Source organism: Anas platyrhynchos, chromosome 4, assembly GCF_047663525.1.
Source record: "Anas platyrhynchos isolate ZD024472 breed Pekin duck chromosome 4, IASCAAS_PekinDuck_T2T, whole genome shotgun sequence".
Lineage (NCBI taxonomy): Eukaryota > Metazoa > Chordata > Aves > Anseriformes > Anatidae > Anas > Anas platyrhynchos.
This window is the reverse complement of record NC_092590.1, coordinates 46,549,045-46,566,981: the sequence shown is the minus strand read 5'-3', so window position 1 is coordinate 46,566,981 and position 17,937 is coordinate 46,549,045. Positions and strand designations below refer to the sequence as shown.

The following is a 17,937-nucleotide window of genomic DNA, read 5'->3' as shown; positions in this document are numbered from 1 at the left end:
GTGTAACTAACTATTCCTGCTGAGGGAGGAGAAGAGAACAGGTCAGATGGCCTCATTAGGTCTTCCTCTCCCAAGTTATTTGCAGATAGTTTCAGGTGTGCTTTAGGCTGAGAATACTGCCAGAGGAAGCAGTGCTGTTGTCTTGTTTGCATGGCTGTGCAGTGAACACTGATGAGGGAATTCATCTTTGTTAAGAAAAATGCATGTTGGTCTTAAATCTGAATCAGTTCTGGGTTCACTACCTGTCACTTGTCACCCTAACCATCTTAGGACTTCTTAGGACTGGCATAAGCAAAGGTATTATGAAAGAAAAGACTGGTTTTCTTGGCTACTGTGTTGTTTGCTGTGGCCTCTGACTTCTTGGTAATGTAAAATGATAAGCTGCTTGAGTTACCTTCTGTGTATTTTCATAGTATCCTTCAGAGAATCAAACCATGGACACACCACAGTACAGAATTGAACTTTCCTATTTGTGTACAAACAAGGCTTGTAAGAAACATATTGAACAGGCAAAAAGGTGTTTTTTTGTTTGTTTGTTTTGTTTTGTTTACAAGTGTAATGAATTCAGACAGATCAAAACAAGAGCAAGGAGGAAAAGGGTTTAATTGAGTATGTAGACCCAGTAAACATACGCTCTAGAAGAATGTGAGGAGGAGGAGGACCGAGGAAGGTGTCCAGCTACCATGTGCTAATCCCGTCTCCTCCTCCACTCCTGTTTAGCGTAAGAGCTCAGCGGTGTTATGCTGGAAGTGGAGCAGTGCAAAGGTGAAGAGGATGGCTTGAGGCCAGGTCTCTGACGGGAGGGTTTGGCCCTTCTCTCAGCTGCTAGGGCTTTCCTGTCAGCACTTCCCACTTCTACAGCTGAGTGGCAGTGGCTGGTAGGCCGTGGACTTGGTGAATTCAGATTGTGTTGAAGAAAGCTTAGCTCGAAATCTTTATATATAATTCTATATAAAACCTTAACAATTTTGTTGTAAGCTGTAAACTCAACACGAAGTCTATATAGGTGAACGCTGTTGGGAAGGCAGAAGTAAACAGTTGTTTGGTGTGCTGTGTGCATTCATATCGTACAACTACACCCGGGTTTGTTAAAACAGGAATGTGATTTCTCCAATGTATTTGTATAGTCTGAAGTAAATGTGTGTGGTATGAAAATACTCACTCTCTGTGCTGTCAGCGTGGGGAGCACACTTCATGTGAGAGGGGTGAATTATTCTGTACTTTACAGAACAAAATACGTACCAGATAGAGGAGAAAAGTAAAATTTGGCAGTGTACACAGGCCACCTCACACAGCAGCTGGTTGACCTTTGTGGTGAAATGAAGTTTCTTACATAAGACACAAACTTTGCCTGACAAAAGGTGCCCTGCTGAGGTGGTACAGCTAGACAACAGCAGCTGTGGCATTGCTCAGAGGAGTTAGTTGTGTGGCAGAGGCAGGCAGCTGTTAGGCCGTGAGCTTCTCCTCTCCTGCATTACAAAGCAGAGCGGCTTCCTTGAAATTTGTGAGGCTGAAGTGACCGCCTGGTGCTACTGAGCAGCTGTGAGCTTTTTGGCCTTGATGGCCCGAGCGTGTGCGTTATGGAGCACAGGCAGCATGAACTGAGCTCCCCTCATAAACTGCTATTATTATAAATCTCTAAGTACTTTTCTTCCCTGTTCTATTCAGGAACTGCTAAACAATTGTTTTTCCAGATCTCGCTATATTTGCATCTCATTGGGGAGGCCAATTCAATTTTACACAGGAAAAACAACTAATTGGAAAATTAAAATGAATAGGAAGTATTTCATCTCTCGCTGCTGCCATTTACAGTAAAATTGATTCAGACTTTCTCACTCAGCTGCCGATGAAGCAGCGGCAGTATGTGGGCTCTGCGTCTGCTGCCTGCCTTGTTCCCCAAGCTCTCCTGCCTTTGAGATGAGGTACGGTGCAATGAGCCAGGCCACAGTCTGGCAGGCCACAGTCTTCAACTGTTTTTGTCATCAGGTTTTCTTCTTTTTGATAAGAAATGCAAACATATAGAAGTGGTTGAAAAGCGAGAAAGATGTGTCTTGCACTGAAAATATAATTTTCACTTTATAATATTTTTATTAGGAGTATAAAATATAATGTATAAGTGTGTATATGTTGTAATACTGTGAGAAATGTGTCGTAGTACGGCTATCATACTAGTGGTAGGGAAAGTGTTTGATTTATTAGCTTGTAGCATTCAGGTCCTTTTATGTTATGAGAGAAATGTTATTAAGGAAGAAGAGAGCTTTTTTTTCCCCCCTCTTAACTAATGGTCTAATTACTGAAGATGGCTTGTCCCTCTGGTTCTGAGTGCTATTTTAGTAAGAAAACAATTAGCAGGTGAAAGAACGTGTTGTAGGACAAGGAGAAAGGAACTCTTGATGAAGAAGAAACAGTGAAAGTAGAACTTCAGTAGCTGATTGTGGGTTATGACGCTTGAGAAATGTCTGTGTGCAGAGAGGAACCTGTGATTTTAATGCATGAGTTAACTAAACCTCTAGGCTATTTTATGTAATAATAATAATGTAATAATCAAATAGTTCCTGCAGTTTGGGGTAGACACCGCCCAGCAATGTGGCAGCAGCCTTTGTTGAGGGGAGACTTGAGACGAGGCTGAGTGTTCACTGTTTATTTTCAGAAGCCTGTTTAATTTAGTTAGCACATAGACCTGGAAACCAGCAGTGATAGGGAGGGAAAGAGAGAAACTGAAATTATAACCTGCACTTGGAATGGGCTCCCAAACAACTGCATCCAGACTGCCTGTGGTGTGTGCCCTGGCTGGGCTGGGCCCCTCCACATGCTACACCTACCCTTCTGGTCATACCTTGGCACCAAAGCCTAGCAGATAAGGTAGCTCTGGCTCTTGTAGTCGCCCTAAAGTCAGGCTGCTGCCAAGAGTGGTATAGATGCATGGAGCTGCTGCCTTGGGATGGCATCAAACTGGAGTCCTTCACACACAACTTTCCTGGATAATGCATACGGTGTATCTCCAGTGCTGCAGGCCTTTTTGTTCAGCAAATGTAATTGGTGGGCGTCAGAGGTTCAGCAATAAAGGCAAATTGCACGTAGGTGACTTCTGAAAATGGGTTTTGATGTGTCTTTGTGGTTTCCTGCTTGGATTTGGCTTTTCTTCAACCTGCTCATATGTGGACAAAACTGCACAAGTGCTTGTACTTGCCACGAGGATGTAGAACTACACATAGTATAGCCCCTTCTGTTCTTTGTAGACATATGATGTGGCTTTTTTAGCATGGCTGCTGAAATCTCTTGGAATCAGAAGGCTTTTCCAAGTGTATGACATGTTGCTTGTGGGTTAGCATTGGCATTCAGTTTGTTCAAGCCTGAAAAATACTTTGGAATCTTTGATTTTTTAATTTTTTTTAAATTGGCATTACTAGGCAGAAACGTATGCAACATGGCCTGCAGTGACATTCCACTGAATTGAAAGACCCTGCAGGAATTGATCACTAAGAGGTTTTCCACAAACCTTTGTACCTTCTCTGTTTTAAAAATAATAGTTGTATTAGACTTGTGTAAGTCTATACAGATAGTCTCAGTACAATATTTGTTTAGAATGGCTTGTTTGATGCAGTTAGCAGTTTTATTGGTGATACTTAAATATGTACTACATGCAAGTTACAAGTGAATCCGACCCATGTTGTTTCTTCCATTATGTTTAACTTTATACATTTAATATTATTTGCATTTATAAAAGTGAATCTCGGTGTTTTTATTTTTAATCTTTGCGCTTTTTTCCATTACAGACCACCGAGGCTGATGGGTGAAGGTTTTGTGGTAATGCAGTCCAATGATGTTGATATTTATTATTATATGGATGAACCAGGTACGTTCTGTTAAAGTTTTAAGGGATGTGAAGGTTGTTTATTTATCTGCACTTGCTAGATAATTTCTTTTCATACTGAAACAGTTACTGTAATGTTTTAAAGCGAATAAAAGCATTCATAAGTATTACTTCCTAGGTTTGTACTTAATTTTTTTTGTAAATTTAAAAATAAATCCCCCACCTTCCCAAATTTCTCTGAAACAAATGGGAGACTGGTACATTTCATAATTAGGAGACTGAAATTTTGAAACATTTTCATGTTTGTTATTTTTGTCAGCGTATAGACCGGTCCATCTAGGAGGCCTGGGGAATTCCAAGGGTGAAATAACTACATGTAGAACTAATGGTTTTATTGACCACTGAGTATTGAGTATTTTTATATAGATGTAGGCACTCTGTCAGTAGTGCCTTTCTTGAGTTTATATGCTGTGCGCAGCAATGAATATTGATGCTTAAAACAAGCGTTTTTTTGAAGCTGTAAACTTAAATGATGCAGGTTTCCAAAAGTATTTTGAAGATCAGGGCAGTTTATTGTTAATGCCTATTCCTATGTTTTTTGGGTTTTTTTTTGGTTTGTTTGTTTTTTTAAAGGTTATTTGATGCCTTTATTTCTGAATGTTGTGGTCTCTGTCTTTTTCGCTTTAAATCCAGTGCATTATGTTACCACTTTATTTTGCAGGTTTTTTTTTTTTGTTTGTTTTTGTTTTTTTGCAAAAGCTTTTACTGTGAATCCACTTAAAGCATTTTCTGAATCTTGAACAGATTCAATAAAACAAATAAAATTAAAACATTCAATAAAATAAAAAGTAAATCATTCAGTAATGATGTTTATTGGTAGAGGATAGGAGGCTACTTCGGATCATTGCTGAAAAACTACTTGAATTTTTACTAGTAATTCAGAGTCTACTGTAGTATATTTTTTCTTTTTATTTTCCACATTGTGTGTGGAAGTTATTTTTACTTGGTCATCAAAAATTGGTTTTTAAGTAGAACTATAAACTGAATGTGGGTACACAAAAGCCTGTACTGGTAAAAAGCATACTTACCAGATAAACCTGCTGTTTATGCCAGCATTTCACTGACAGTAGTGAGCAGTACTTCAGAAAATCCCAAGTATTTTCGGTCATTTCTTGCTCTTCCCATGTGAGTCGGTATTGAATTGTGGCTTGATAACTCTGTGCTATAGTGGTCTCAAATAAAACTGACATCAGAATACTTTAATTGTATTGTGCTTAGTGAACATTTTTCATGCTAACTTGAAGCAGCTTCCTTTGATAATCTGTTTATTATATTATGTAATACAGGTCTTGTACCAGAGGAGACAGAGGAAAGTAATGATGGAGAAGCAAACAACGAAGATAGCAAATTACAGGATCTGCCACCATGCTGGGGTTTGGACATTGTTTGTGGAAAAGGAACAGACTTCAACTATGGACCTTGGGCTGATAGACAGAGGTATTATGATGATTTATATCTTCAATTGTAATCCTTAATATCTCTTATTATTAGGAAACATTCCAGAGTTTCCAGTACGCGATTGCTTCGTCTTGGCATTTGTAGGGGTTTGGCTAGGGAGCCTAAAAGAAGAGTTTTGCCACGGTGGTTTAGGATTAATAGATTCATTGTTGTTTAGGATGTTGTCCTTCTAAAGCCAGTGAATTTGTATTATTAATTATTATTATTATAAATGTTCATATTTTTATTTTATTAGCTATCAAGTGTTACATACTTAAGGGTTTAATCTTGTAATTGAAAGTAATAATCTAGCTATGAAAATGAGGTGTGATCATTTATTACTGCTTGGGAGAATCAACCACTTGATGCAGTCTCCAAAGTATTTATTATCTAGATATTTTAGTGATAGAATACTAGGCCAGAGCTCTATTACTATTCTTCACTCAGCCTTCTCTATTTCGCACATGAATATTTCTGTTGGAGACAGTAGGATTGTTTAGAGAGTAAAGGACTATTAAGTAAAAGTGGCATAATCAGTGCCTTCCCTTTTTTTCCCTTACTAATTACAGATTAATACTTCTCTTGGCCTTGTTAATTCTCTTGTGAAACTATTTTGATTAACTGTCTCTTAGGAGTGTGAAGATGGCAGACCAAGGAGAAGTCATTAGATACAACAGTGTCTTACTGAACTTAAGAGAAAACTCCAATTTCTAGAAGGAGTGCTTTGCTAGGAACATGAAGTCAGTGAATCATTACCGATATTTTTAATAAGCAGTACCAAGAAAGCTGGATCTTTGATGATATGTTTTTTATGATTTTAAAAGGCTTGCCAAAAGGCAGTTTGGTGCCTGTGTAATGTGCATATAATTCATAGGTACATACCTGGGAAAACTTTGTCATTGTGACATGGATAGAAGATAAATTTGGAAAGTGCCTGAACTTTTAAGAAGCACTAATCTGTAGAGATTCTGTGGACTTTGTTCTCTCAGTTCATAGAAGGGCTTCTAGAAATATTTATTTTTGTTATTTCATGTGATAATGAGTTGGGTTTCCCTGGGCAGGCGTCACTATTTTAGATTTGACTGTGTGCATGTGTTGTATTGTTTGTTTTTTGTTGTTTAATGTTTATATTACTTTAGTGGTCAGGTGCTGAGTGCACAGAAACTGTTTAAAGACTTGCTTCCTCCCCCTTGAGAACCAAAGAAGCTAAGCTGTCTGTACTACATCACTGTGGCTTTTCTTTCATGTAATTACATGTTCAGATATGAGTCTGTGGAAGTGTAGGCTTCATTTCATTCCCATTATGAAATCCCAAACATCTTAATGTTTTGTTTATTTCTGACAGTACATTGATTATTTGTGCACAAACCAAAGCATAAACAGATTACTTACTATGTTTTTTTTTTCTGTAGTAGATTTGTAAACCAAAGATTAGGAGTAAGAAGAAAGCCATAGTTTGCCATCTGAGTTAGGATATTTTTGTTCTAAATTTTTTAAGGTGTGACTTATGGCTTTCATACAATAGGCATTTCTTACTACTTGGAATTTTTGGAGTTTTATTTTGGTAATGAGTTAGCCTCATCATCAGGAAGTCTTCCAAACAAGCAGCCCTTTAACAGTATCTACTGTTTGTCTTAAGACTCAGCAGCATAACTAAGTGGAAAATCATTAAGTGAACCAAATAAATACAAAAATGTATATGCGTTTCTGCTGTGAATAAAAACGACTGTTTTTTTTTCCCACTAGGGATTGCTTGTGGAAATTTTTCTTCCCGCCAGACTACCAAGTTATGAAAGTTTCTGAAATTGCTCAGCCTGGGAAACCAAGACAGATTCTTGCTTTTGAGCTGCGGATGAATATAATTGCAGATGCCACCATTGATTTGCTTTTTACCAAAAATAGGGTGAGTAATGAAGTCTTGTCTGAAAAATCATTTTTTCTACTGTGATTACAGTGTGCTTTTTGGCTGTACATATTTTTAGTTGTCTCAGGTGTTTATGTTTTAAAACCTGGTAGAGATTGTGCTAATCTTCTGTGATTAGGTGTAAACCCTTCAAAGAGAAATACTGGCTGAAAGGCATCAATGTTTGTTGGCTTATTATAAGCTTCTCTTATGCCTTGAACCTATATCTTAAGCTATGCTAGCTCCTACGGTCATGGAAATATTTCATCTGGATGTTTCCTGTGCAATTGTCCATTAGGATGGAGCTCACACTGATGAAGACATTATCTTTTCCGATATTGGATGAATACCTGATATCACTGGAGAGATAGAATACAGGGGGAAACAAAAAGTGCATATTTGTGGTGGGGTTGAATTTTTTCCTTGTTGCAATTCTTATAAATAGGGTTTAGTGTGACTTTTTAGTCTGGTTTCATTGCACATAGTTAGTTCATTGGTAATTTTTCAGCAGACAAGAAAGACTTCAGTCATCAGGTTCTTTAATCTTGGTGTGGATAATGATAGCTAGAGGCATAAAGTACACACTGGTTCATATTGACGGCCTAGAAATAACACTTAGACTTTTTTCTTTCTTTTTTTCTTTTTTTTTTTTTTTTTTTTTAACCATGTAGGAAACTAACGCTGTACATGTAAATGTTGGTGCAGGATCATATTTGGAGATAAACATTCCCATGACAGTAGGTGAAAATGGTGAGTTAAGGCTAAGTGTAATTTGTTTTCTTAATGTTTTTCCTGAGCAGTTGTGTTAATTCATCTAAGTGTGAGCATCTTGCAGTGTTTTACCTTTAACTGTAAGATACATATGTTCTTATGTAAGTTATGTATAATTCATACATATACAAAGAAATATATTTATATACACATATAAATATATGCATAGAATTAAATAACGAAACAAGAAGAATTTCCTTGTATATTTCACTGCAAGTCATTAAATCATTTATGTATTTAAATAATTAAGTCACTTTCATTATTTATTTGGGTTAAGAAAGCCAAAAGAAAATTTGTAATTAATAGAAAATTGGTAATTAAACTGTGTGTGTTGAAGCAGGTTACATGTACAGTGTCAAATCAAAGCAGGAAGACATCTTGCGTAGGATTAGTGTAGTTGTTGAATCATGCTGAGATATGCATACTAATAATATAGCAGTATTTTTTTTTTAAATAAATCAAATTCCAAAGTTGGAGATGAAGATAAGATAAATATAAAGTTAAGGGTGTGTTTTTGGATTTATTCATTTTTTTGTGCTGGTTTGAAGCCCTTTTGCTGAAGTGTTTGTTCTCTTGATTGAGAGTATATTTATATATTTGGTTTTCATTCATGCATTCTGCAATTTAAGCCGAGATCTCCAGAATCCAAGCCTTTCCAGACCCAGCGAGACTTCTGTCATCCCTCCTATATGCAGATAGAACATGTTAAGCTCTTGATTGACTAAAGTTAGAGGATAGAGTTATCACAGTGCTAATTTCCACCGTGGTATTTTTTAGTTTTGTTAGGGGACTGTTGAAATCACTGGTTATCATTTCTTAAAATGTGTGTAACTGTTACATTGGAATATTTATTTTATATTTTTTATCTACTAGGCTATTCACCTACAATTAAAGGACAGCTTCTACATGTTGATGCGACCAGCAGCATGCAGTACCGGACTCTCTTAGAAGCTGAAATGCTAGCTGTAAGTTTGCATTATTAAGCCCAAAGCTTCAGCCTTCAAAGAATTTTTAATAAAGAGCATGTTTTTCTGTCTATAGAGAAGTTCCTCAGGATCATAGGCAGTGCAGAAATAAGCCTTTTAAATTTATTTTACAAGACTTTGATATCTAAGGAACTTTATATATATATATATATATATATATGTATATATATATAGACACGTAACTGGGGGAGCAGCCACTGCTTGGGGCTGGTGGAGCATTGGTCAGTAGGGGGTGAGCAATTGTGTTCCACATCACTTGTTTTGTATATTTATTATTTCTATTAATAGTTTTTAAATGACTTTACTAAAGTAATGAATTTAATGTTTAATTTTTGAGCATCATATCATTTGTTGGGTACATCTAAAGTAACAGATGGTATATTTGTTGAGCAGCATCAGAAGTTTGTAGTATACCTTTCCACATAAATGAATACACTAACACTTGACCTTCAAACACAGAAAGACAGAGTGAGATTAAATTATTAAGGAACTGGAGAGGCATTCTGTTCATCCCAGCAGGAAAAGTGTTTTAATTATTCAGCAGAGTACATGTGTGAAAACTGCTGAGCCACAGGGTCAGGCATTGTCATGTTTTCAAATAATTCTGATGCTTTAATATCTTGTTCACAGTTTCATATTAATGCCAGTTATCCCCGGATATGGAACATGCCACAGACATGGCAATGCGAACTTGAGGTTTATAAAGCAACATATCATTTTATCTTTGCTCAGAAAAGCTTCTTCACAGGTATGTGCTGTATTAAATAAGTTATAGATGAAATTAAATATAATTTCTTTACAATTTCTTCAAATTTTACAAAGGTATGCAGAGGCAGGTGATGTGTTTTCACATATTTAGGACAACAGATTATTTCTGAGGACAAAGTTCCTGATGTCTTTTGTGGGCTATTATTGTCTAATTGCACAGTAATCATATATATGAATAGAGATACTGAATAATTTAATTTTTAACATCTAAACTAAATTTGATCTGCAGTTTTGTTAAGTGATCCTAAATTTCAAATTAATTTATCTTACCAGAGCTATTGATTTGTTTAATAATTGTCACCAAGGATGTTGATTTCTCTGATATTTCTCTTCTTTGGTTGACTGAGTTTCAACTATTCAGGCTTTAGGTCATGTCGATGTGGCTGAAAAATGATGAGGGAAAGTAATTTGCTGCTTAGGATTTTGGCTGTGAAGAAGAATACACGTACTCAAGGCAGCCCTGTATCACCAAACTATGCTGAATGTTCCAGCTGCAGTAACAGAAAGAATATATCCCCATCGATGTGGCACTACCTGCGCTAATTAGCCCTGCTGGATGGAGGATTAATTAGTGCAGGCATAGTGCCATGCTAATAAAGTTATCCTCCTAGTTGGGCCAGAGTTGTCCTTTGTAAAGTGCTGTAGTACACAGTGTAGTCTACCAAGACGTGCAGAGCAAATCCCTGAGCTTCTACAGCAACATTGTTTGCTGTATTAGACCTGGTGGTAGGGATGTATGACTTCTGTACATGTACATGTTCGTAGTATCTGAGGGGAAAACCAGAGGAAATTATTTGGTAGTCCAGTGCTTATAGGTAAATGTGTAACTGCTACTGAGTAAAGGTGAACTAGAAAGCACAATTAAACCTATGGCATTCTAGCTTATAAAGCAAGGGAGACATAAGAGATGGATTCAGAGCAAGTGTTGATGGAATATCTGCCTGAGAAATGGATGTGGTGCTGCATGTAGTTTTATTAATTTTCACAGAATTTCCTTTTTCTATAAAGGGACAAATGGTTAAGATTTAAAATTTATGAAAAGCCGGGTTAACTAGAAGAAGAAATTTTTCACATGATTGCTACTAACTTATCTTTACTGCTTTATGTAATTTCAGATTTGATCCAAGACTGGTCCAGTGATAGTGCACCTGACATTTTTTCATTTGTTCCTTATATGTGGAACTTCAAAGTCATGTTTCATCAATTTGAAATGATTTGGGCAGCAAATCAGCACAACTGGATTGACTGTTCCACCAAACAACAAGAAAATGGTGAGGTCAATTTTTTAAATTTGAAATAAGTGTATGTACAAGTGATGAAAATGGTAGGATATTTGCTATGAAACACATTTAGTGATACCCACTCATTTTGCTACTGTTGTTATGCATAAGCCATCCATCCTTCTAGTGCTGCATGTCCTCACTTATTTTGTGCATTTTGTACAAATACATAGCTTTTCTTGGAATGTAGTTCTAGATCACATTTTAGCATTCATTTTTGAGGACACTTTGAATATTTGACTTCATAGAGCAGATGGCTTGTAAACAGAAACCATGAGATCTTGACATCTTCAGTAAGACAGCTGAAAGCATAAAAAAGCATGTTTTTGTCTTATTGTTAGAAGTATGGCTCACTACTTTATCAGAAGCCTGGAACTTGCCCTGTATTTTGTTGTTTTTTGTATTCTGTTTTTGTCCAAGAACTGGTGTGTGAAGCAATAAAGAAAGTCATGAGATACTAGTTGCAGTTGACTTTCTTCTGCTTACAGTTTCGTTGTCCCTTTTATAAGGGACAAGGTGTGGCGGGTAAATACTTTCATAGTAACATAGTAATTTATACTCTAAATGCATAGCAGTTTCCTTTGTCATGAGTTCAGAAACAGTTTTTTCCTTATTTTTTACCTCTCTGTTTGATAATTTGCCTGAGAACAAAATAGGGAGTGATTCTAATAGTGTTTTGCTTGTTTTTCTTCTCTCCCAGTTTATCTAGCAGCTTGTGGAGAAACATTAAACATTGTTTTCTCTCTGCCTTTCACTGACTTTGTTCCAACTACATGCAATACAAGATTCTCTTTAAAGGTAAGTTCTCTTCCCTCATTGCCCAGCCCCATTGTCTTTTAAATGTGAAATAGTTTCACTTCCTTTTCTTCTTCAGCTAGGAACTTTTGCATAAACTCTTTCCTGAAAGAAAAATAGTACCTTTCACTTTCTGTTCATAGAATTTTTCTTTAACTAACCCAGAAGTAAATATATTAGCCTTGATTATGTGAAGCATCCAGTTATAGGCTGTTTTATTTTTTTTCATTTTACACATGTAAAATACAAACACATATATATGCATGCAATATTTATATATAATATATACACACATACAGTATGTATATTTATTATAGTTAGATTGTGGGTGTCTATATATATATGTATTTTATCACTTGGAAGTCTGTTCTCATTAGAGATTGAAAGTCCAACACATGTTTAAAGATAAAAACAAAATTCTGGAATAGATAACTGAAGCTATTTTGGAAAGATGTCCTCAAGATATTTCACAGGTTTTTTTACGTACACAACGTAAATTATAGTGTTCTTTGGAACACTATAATTCTTGATTTGCTTTCCCTAAAATAGAAGCAATGTGGGGTTACTAACAATAAAAACTATTTGAAGGTGATGTTGTTAAGTTTGTATAATTTGATAGCAAAGTAAGAGAGGTTATTTTTGAAAGAAAGGAAAGGGAAGAAAAAAAGAAGTGAGGTTTATTTAAGACGTGGGATGGTCTTGTGCCAGTCATTAACTTTGCATTTAAAGTTGAACAACAGAAAAACAAGAATCCCTGAGAGAAATGCACCTGTGTTTTACAGCTTACGATGTGTTCTTATGTTCAAGTTACTGGACTTGAAACTGCTAAGAACTACAAAGCTCTTAGGATTTTATTACAGATTGGAGGGAGCTGTGGTCAGCAATCGTACGAGAACTGAGATTTGTGCATCGCTTTGCCTGTTAAAGTGTAGATGATGGTACATGTGAGCATGCAAATAGCATGAGCAGCATTATACGTAAAGTGAATAAACTCTTCTGTTATTAATGTTTGCTTTTAGGGAGAAGATGTTGATCTTCGCTTGTATCTACCAGATTGTCATCCTAGTAAATATTCCCTTTTTATGCTGGTGAAAGATTGTCAGCCTAATAAAATAAATCCCGAATCTTGCATTTCTGCTGAATGTCAGAGTGGTCAGAAAACAGGCAAACCCAAGTGGCGCAACATCACTCAAGAAGAGTGAGTTTTATTTTGATATATGTTTATGTATCTATATTGGCTTGTCGTAGTTACTTATTTTGTTAGTAGAACAAACAACCTCATGTTGATGGGAAATTATTTGTACTTCAAATAAAAGTATGCTGTTTCTCCTTGAAAGGGCTGGATGGGTTGAATGCTGGACAGTCCCGAGTGTTGTGTTTACAATTGACTACTCATGGCACCCAATTTATCCTCAAAAGGCAGATGAGCAGTTAAAACAATCCTGTAAGTGCCAATACCTTCTTCTTAGCATGTTGCATTTCAGGAAGCGCTGCAACTTTGTTGGGTTGGGTTTAACTGCTTAAATTTACAGAAATTGATTTTGAACTGTACTGTTCTTTTTCCAAATGGGAGAATGCTAATCTTTAGAATGCACTAGTTTTGATTTAAAACCTGTCAACATCTCTTTCAATGCAGAATTTCAGAAAGTGTCCCAGTTCCCTGTGGAAAAAGAGGATACTGTCTGTAGTTAATTTCTCCTTGTCCTTAGCAAAGTAGATCTCTTAAATGGGTTACTGCATAAAGTATCACTTAGTATATTAAATATGAAGTATGGCATTTTTGGCAGTATTATAATACTTAAACTTTCTAAGCTTTTTTCCTCCTGAATATTATGGCATTTGTCTTACCATTCTAATATTAAAAACTCTCTATAAGTATGAGATACGGTAACATCATGTTACATTTATGTATATGGAACTCTGAGATTTCATTGTAGCTAGCAATGTTGAAGTGAACCATGGCAGGCAGGTAAGAGTGTTAGACTAGCGAGTCTAACAGTAATTTCAAAATTCAAAATTTAAATTTAAATTTTGAAAATGCTTGTTTAGAAGTTGTAGAGGTGAAATACATATATATATGTGCTTGCAGAAAAAAAAAAAAGCTACGGAATACCTTACTTTCATCTCTGTGTTCAAGTATTTTAAGTGCAGGAGAGGGAGGTATGCAGGAAGTTATGGGGTTGTATAAAAGTCTTTCAGGTTGAGAATAAAGAAGGAAGAACTGAGGAAGGAGAGAGGTATTTTCTAATAATAATGAGAGCTAATTTGAACACCTCAATGAGCAGGTGTTAGAAGACAAGAGATTAAACAGGGTTTTTAGGTGTTGAGTTTCAGCAATTCAAATCTAAAAACTCAGATTTTAGAGTATGAAACAGGATAAATAAGGTTCATCTTGCAGATGTTTATTAAGTGCTCTTTTGAGACTCTGTCAGTTTGTGTCAAATTTGCATATTTCAAATTTGATAACATTCACTTGTAATCAGAGCAATTGAACCTGGTTTTGGAAGTTTGTATATACACAGCTAATTTCACCTGGAGCTTCCTTCAAGGAATAATCCTTCAAAGAATCAAGTTGAGCTCATTGCTACAGTTGGATTTGATCCTGTGATGCTGACACAGTGTGTTTGTTACAGTAATATCCATCTGTATTTTCTTCTGTGTCAACTGATAGAACACTAAGCTTGAAGGAATATGTTGCATAACGAAGACCAAAGACATGCAGGTTCCAAATAAGTGATGTTTTCACTGTGGCATTTAGCTAACTAATGTAACATAATACAACCACTGAGCAAGCATTGTAGGCAATAAGTGGTAACTTAAAGCCTTGAAGGTAGTTTGCTGGCTACATATTCACCACTGTAGTTCTGCATGTGCTGGTTCTTCCAGTTAAACTAGCACCTGAAGTCCAACTCCATAAGGAGCAACAATTTTATATCCCATATAGTTCTTTGCTTCTTGGTGGTCACTTCCAGTTATTCACTTCCTTCTATTGGCCTTTCCTCACTTAAAAAAGACAAAGTGCTTCTCTTTTGCTCCAAGTAAAAAGAGGAAATGGAAAATAAAATTTTGGATTTCTGAACTCTTTTGTGACTAGAGTAATTGAGTAGAGGGGAAATTCTGGCCTACAAAATCATTGGTTCAGAATATATTTCTAACACAACTTCTGAAATGTGCCTTTTTATTCACGTTTGTTTGTTCTGCAATAGATATGTGGTTGTGGGAAATCTGCTACACTGAAATAAAAGCAGGTCTTTGTTTAACTTGAAAAGCAAGATAAATAAATTGATCTTTTTTCATAACTTGGAGGATTGTTTTCTCTTGCATAGTTGATGTTGGCTAAAATATTCTCTATTTTCCTGTCTTCTTATAGCTACTAAGCATGAGAAACCTGTTTTGTAGCATAGCTATATTACCATAGTTATAGAATCCAAATTAGAAAGTTGCATAAAGTTGCATATTTCTTACACATTTATATTTGTAGAATTTCATCCATGACAAGCCTAACACAATCAAAATCTGTTTTCTTCTTTCTTTTACTCCCAAGTGTCAGAAATGGAAGAAACAATGTTATCTGTGCTGAGGCCATCGCAGAAAACAGCCGAGAGTGTGATTTCATCTCCCACAGCTTCAACGCGCCTCCCCCTCGACCCCTCAGAGCTGCCCCCGGATAAGCTCCACGTGGAACTGGAACTCTCCCCAGATTCCCAGATAACCCTGTACGGACCCCTGCTCAAAGCCTTTCTGTCTATAAAGGTAAGCATGTAGGAAACAGGAGTGGTTCGTATGAAACAGAAAATGAGAATTCTGCAGAATATGTGGACTTAGATGAAAATTTTCATAAGGGCTTGTTTGGAATGACTTTGGTGATAGGACATGGCTGGGATAAGTTCAGTTGGCACAGGCTTCTGAGGAGACTTGCAGTATAGATGTGGAGACTTATATCAGCATAATTTTCCTTTTGTGAAGTTGTGTGTATATATATAAACATATAGGATCATAAAAATCCATGGTTATGACTAGAGTTTACATTTAGAACTACTTTTATATAAAGATGTATCAGAACCTGTGCCTTTAGGCACATTTCTAGGCAAGCCCACATCTTCAGCGCTCATTTCCTCTGGAGATATATATGTAAGCAGTGCTACGTTAGGTCCCTTGATTCTGTGATGATTTAATTTTTGAAGTGCAGATTTCTCAGCTTTAAACTGGCCTTTATCTTCTAAATCTCAAGAGAAAGTTTAGATAACTTGTTTTTGAAAATGCATTTACTGTACTTTTTACTATTTTTGTTACTGTTTACATCTGTTTGTCCAGCTGTGCTGGCAGCATCTTTTAGTAGATATCTAGGTTTGTTTTCTTTAATGCTTATTTTCCTGTCTTGTGGTTTAATTGTTATTGTCAGTATGTTTTCATTGATCTTTTTAAATACACATGGGAGAGATTCCTGTATGTGCATTACTTGTGCAGTTTTGAAAAGTTTTCTGTTCTTTGGAGGTAGTTTGTGGTGTAGTGCACAGTGCTCCGTACTGGATGGCTTACTGGCTTGGAATGAATGATGGGTGAATCTCTGCATCCCTGGCAGAAGGTACCAGGAGTAAGTTACTGGAGTTCATAGCACCCTCTGCTGGGTCTGCATAGTAAAAATATTTCATGGTCTGTCTCCTGACACTGTCTTTTATCTTTTCCCTTTGTTAAAAAGCAAAGCCAGTTAGCTTTGCTTAACCTCAGAGAGATTTTGTTTTGAGTACTGAGCAGTGCTTAATTCATACATAGTTTATTAACACAAAAAATACTGTGGAGACTCAGTACAAGATAATAAAATCATGTGTCCAGGGCAGTCATCATTTCAAGGCTAATAACGCCTGCCTTTTCTGCAGACCTTTTTCAAGGACATGGATACTTGGCAATTACTTTTTTTCCTCTATGTTGCACACTTCATCTTTGCTTGTTTGCTTTGTAGACTTGTGCTTAGAAAAGGACTGGGAAGTCTGGCAGGCAAATGAGGCACAGAAAAGGGAAGAGGGAAACAATACAAATTTGCAAAGTGCAAAACTCAAATCTACTTGAGTTTGATCTTCTGTCTAGTATCAATTGGTCTGTATCTCACGAATCGCCAGTGGGGTTTGTAATAGGTGGAATACTTTTGTCAAGGGCTGAGGGACTGAATTACTTTTTCAGAACAAAGGTGGGAGCAGTGTTTGTGTCCACATCATAACCTCTTTGCATGGAAAGGATTTTGCTCCAGAATGTTTAAGCCCCAACACTTGCCACATACTGACTTAACATGAAAATATAATTTTGCATCATTGAAAAAATTGTTCTTGAGAGACTTAATATGTTCATTATATTTACCTTTATATCACACTAATCTTTTGAGGGCAGGAAGAGCAACAAAATTTCAGAAATTTCCGGGTGGATAAGTGTGACTTCCTTTGTGTTCTTACTCTCTTGAAGTTTTTTATCTCTAAAAACACAGAATATGTTAAAAAATGTCAGTACGATTACTGCTTCAGGATAGTTACTTGTACCACATGGGTCTGGAATACCAGTGCTCTGGGAACTGTTAAGAGCCAGTTCTGCAAAGCACATGGCATCAATTCGCTCGCTTAAGTTACCTATTTTTCATAAAATAAAACTATTTACGTTTCTTCAGCTATAGGTTGTAGATATATGGCTTATTTTAGGGAGGACTAACATGCAGAAGAATGTTGGATTTGATTTCATTATTTGCCTGTATGTTTTTAGTTTGTTTTCCCTGTGGTCATAGTAAATAATTCCTTTTCTCAGGAAAATTATTTTGGAGAAGATGACATGTACACTGATTTTGAAGAAGTTATTTCAAGCCCTGTTTTGTCACTCTCTACATCTTCAAGTTCTGGGTGGACAGCTGTTGGAGTGGAAAATGACAAAAAGGAAAATGAAAGTTCAGTCAAGCCAGTTCACCCTCTTACTTTACGTCCCTGGGATATTACTGTACTTGTTAACTTGTACAAAGTGCATGGGCGGTTGCCAGTGGTAAGTGCTTTAGAATCTTAAAATATTTTGCTGCTATAAGCAGCAATTTTTTTTTCCAGTTTTGTAATCTGGAGTTAAATGTAACTCCCTGTAACTCCCTAACATTGG

The 17,937-nt window shown here is 36.3% G+C and overlaps 1 protein-coding gene across 13 annotated transcripts in view; it reads left to right on the top strand.

Moving 5' to 3' along the window:
• BLTP1 (bridge-like lipid transfer protein family member 1) overlaps window positions 1-17,937 on the top strand; it is a 113,219-nt gene that overhangs the window by 21,427 nt on the left and 73,855 nt on the right. For 12 of the 13 annotated variants that reach the window (XM_038178191.2, XM_072037479.1, XM_038178192.2 and 9 more), the window contains exons 9-20: window positions 3,777-3,856; window positions 5,161-5,311; window positions 7,058-7,214; window positions 7,886-7,964; window positions 8,859-8,950; window positions 9,602-9,719; window positions 10,855-11,010; window positions 11,720-11,817; window positions 12,834-13,012; window positions 13,152-13,258; window positions 15,359-15,567; window positions 17,602-17,829. In XM_038178191.2, the coding sequence (XP_038034119.1) occupies window positions 3,777-3,856; window positions 5,161-5,311; window positions 7,058-7,214; window positions 7,886-7,964; window positions 8,859-8,950; window positions 9,602-9,719; window positions 10,855-11,010; window positions 11,720-11,817; window positions 12,834-13,012; window positions 13,152-13,258; window positions 15,359-15,567; window positions 17,602-17,829 (1,654 nt within the window). The remainder of the gene's footprint in view (window positions 1-3,776; window positions 3,857-5,160; window positions 5,312-7,057; window positions 7,215-7,885; window positions 7,965-8,858; window positions 8,951-9,601; window positions 9,720-10,854; window positions 11,011-11,719; window positions 11,818-12,833; window positions 13,013-13,151; window positions 13,259-15,358; window positions 15,568-17,601; window positions 17,830-17,937) is intronic. The other variant, XM_072037480.1, reaches the window with a different exon arrangement.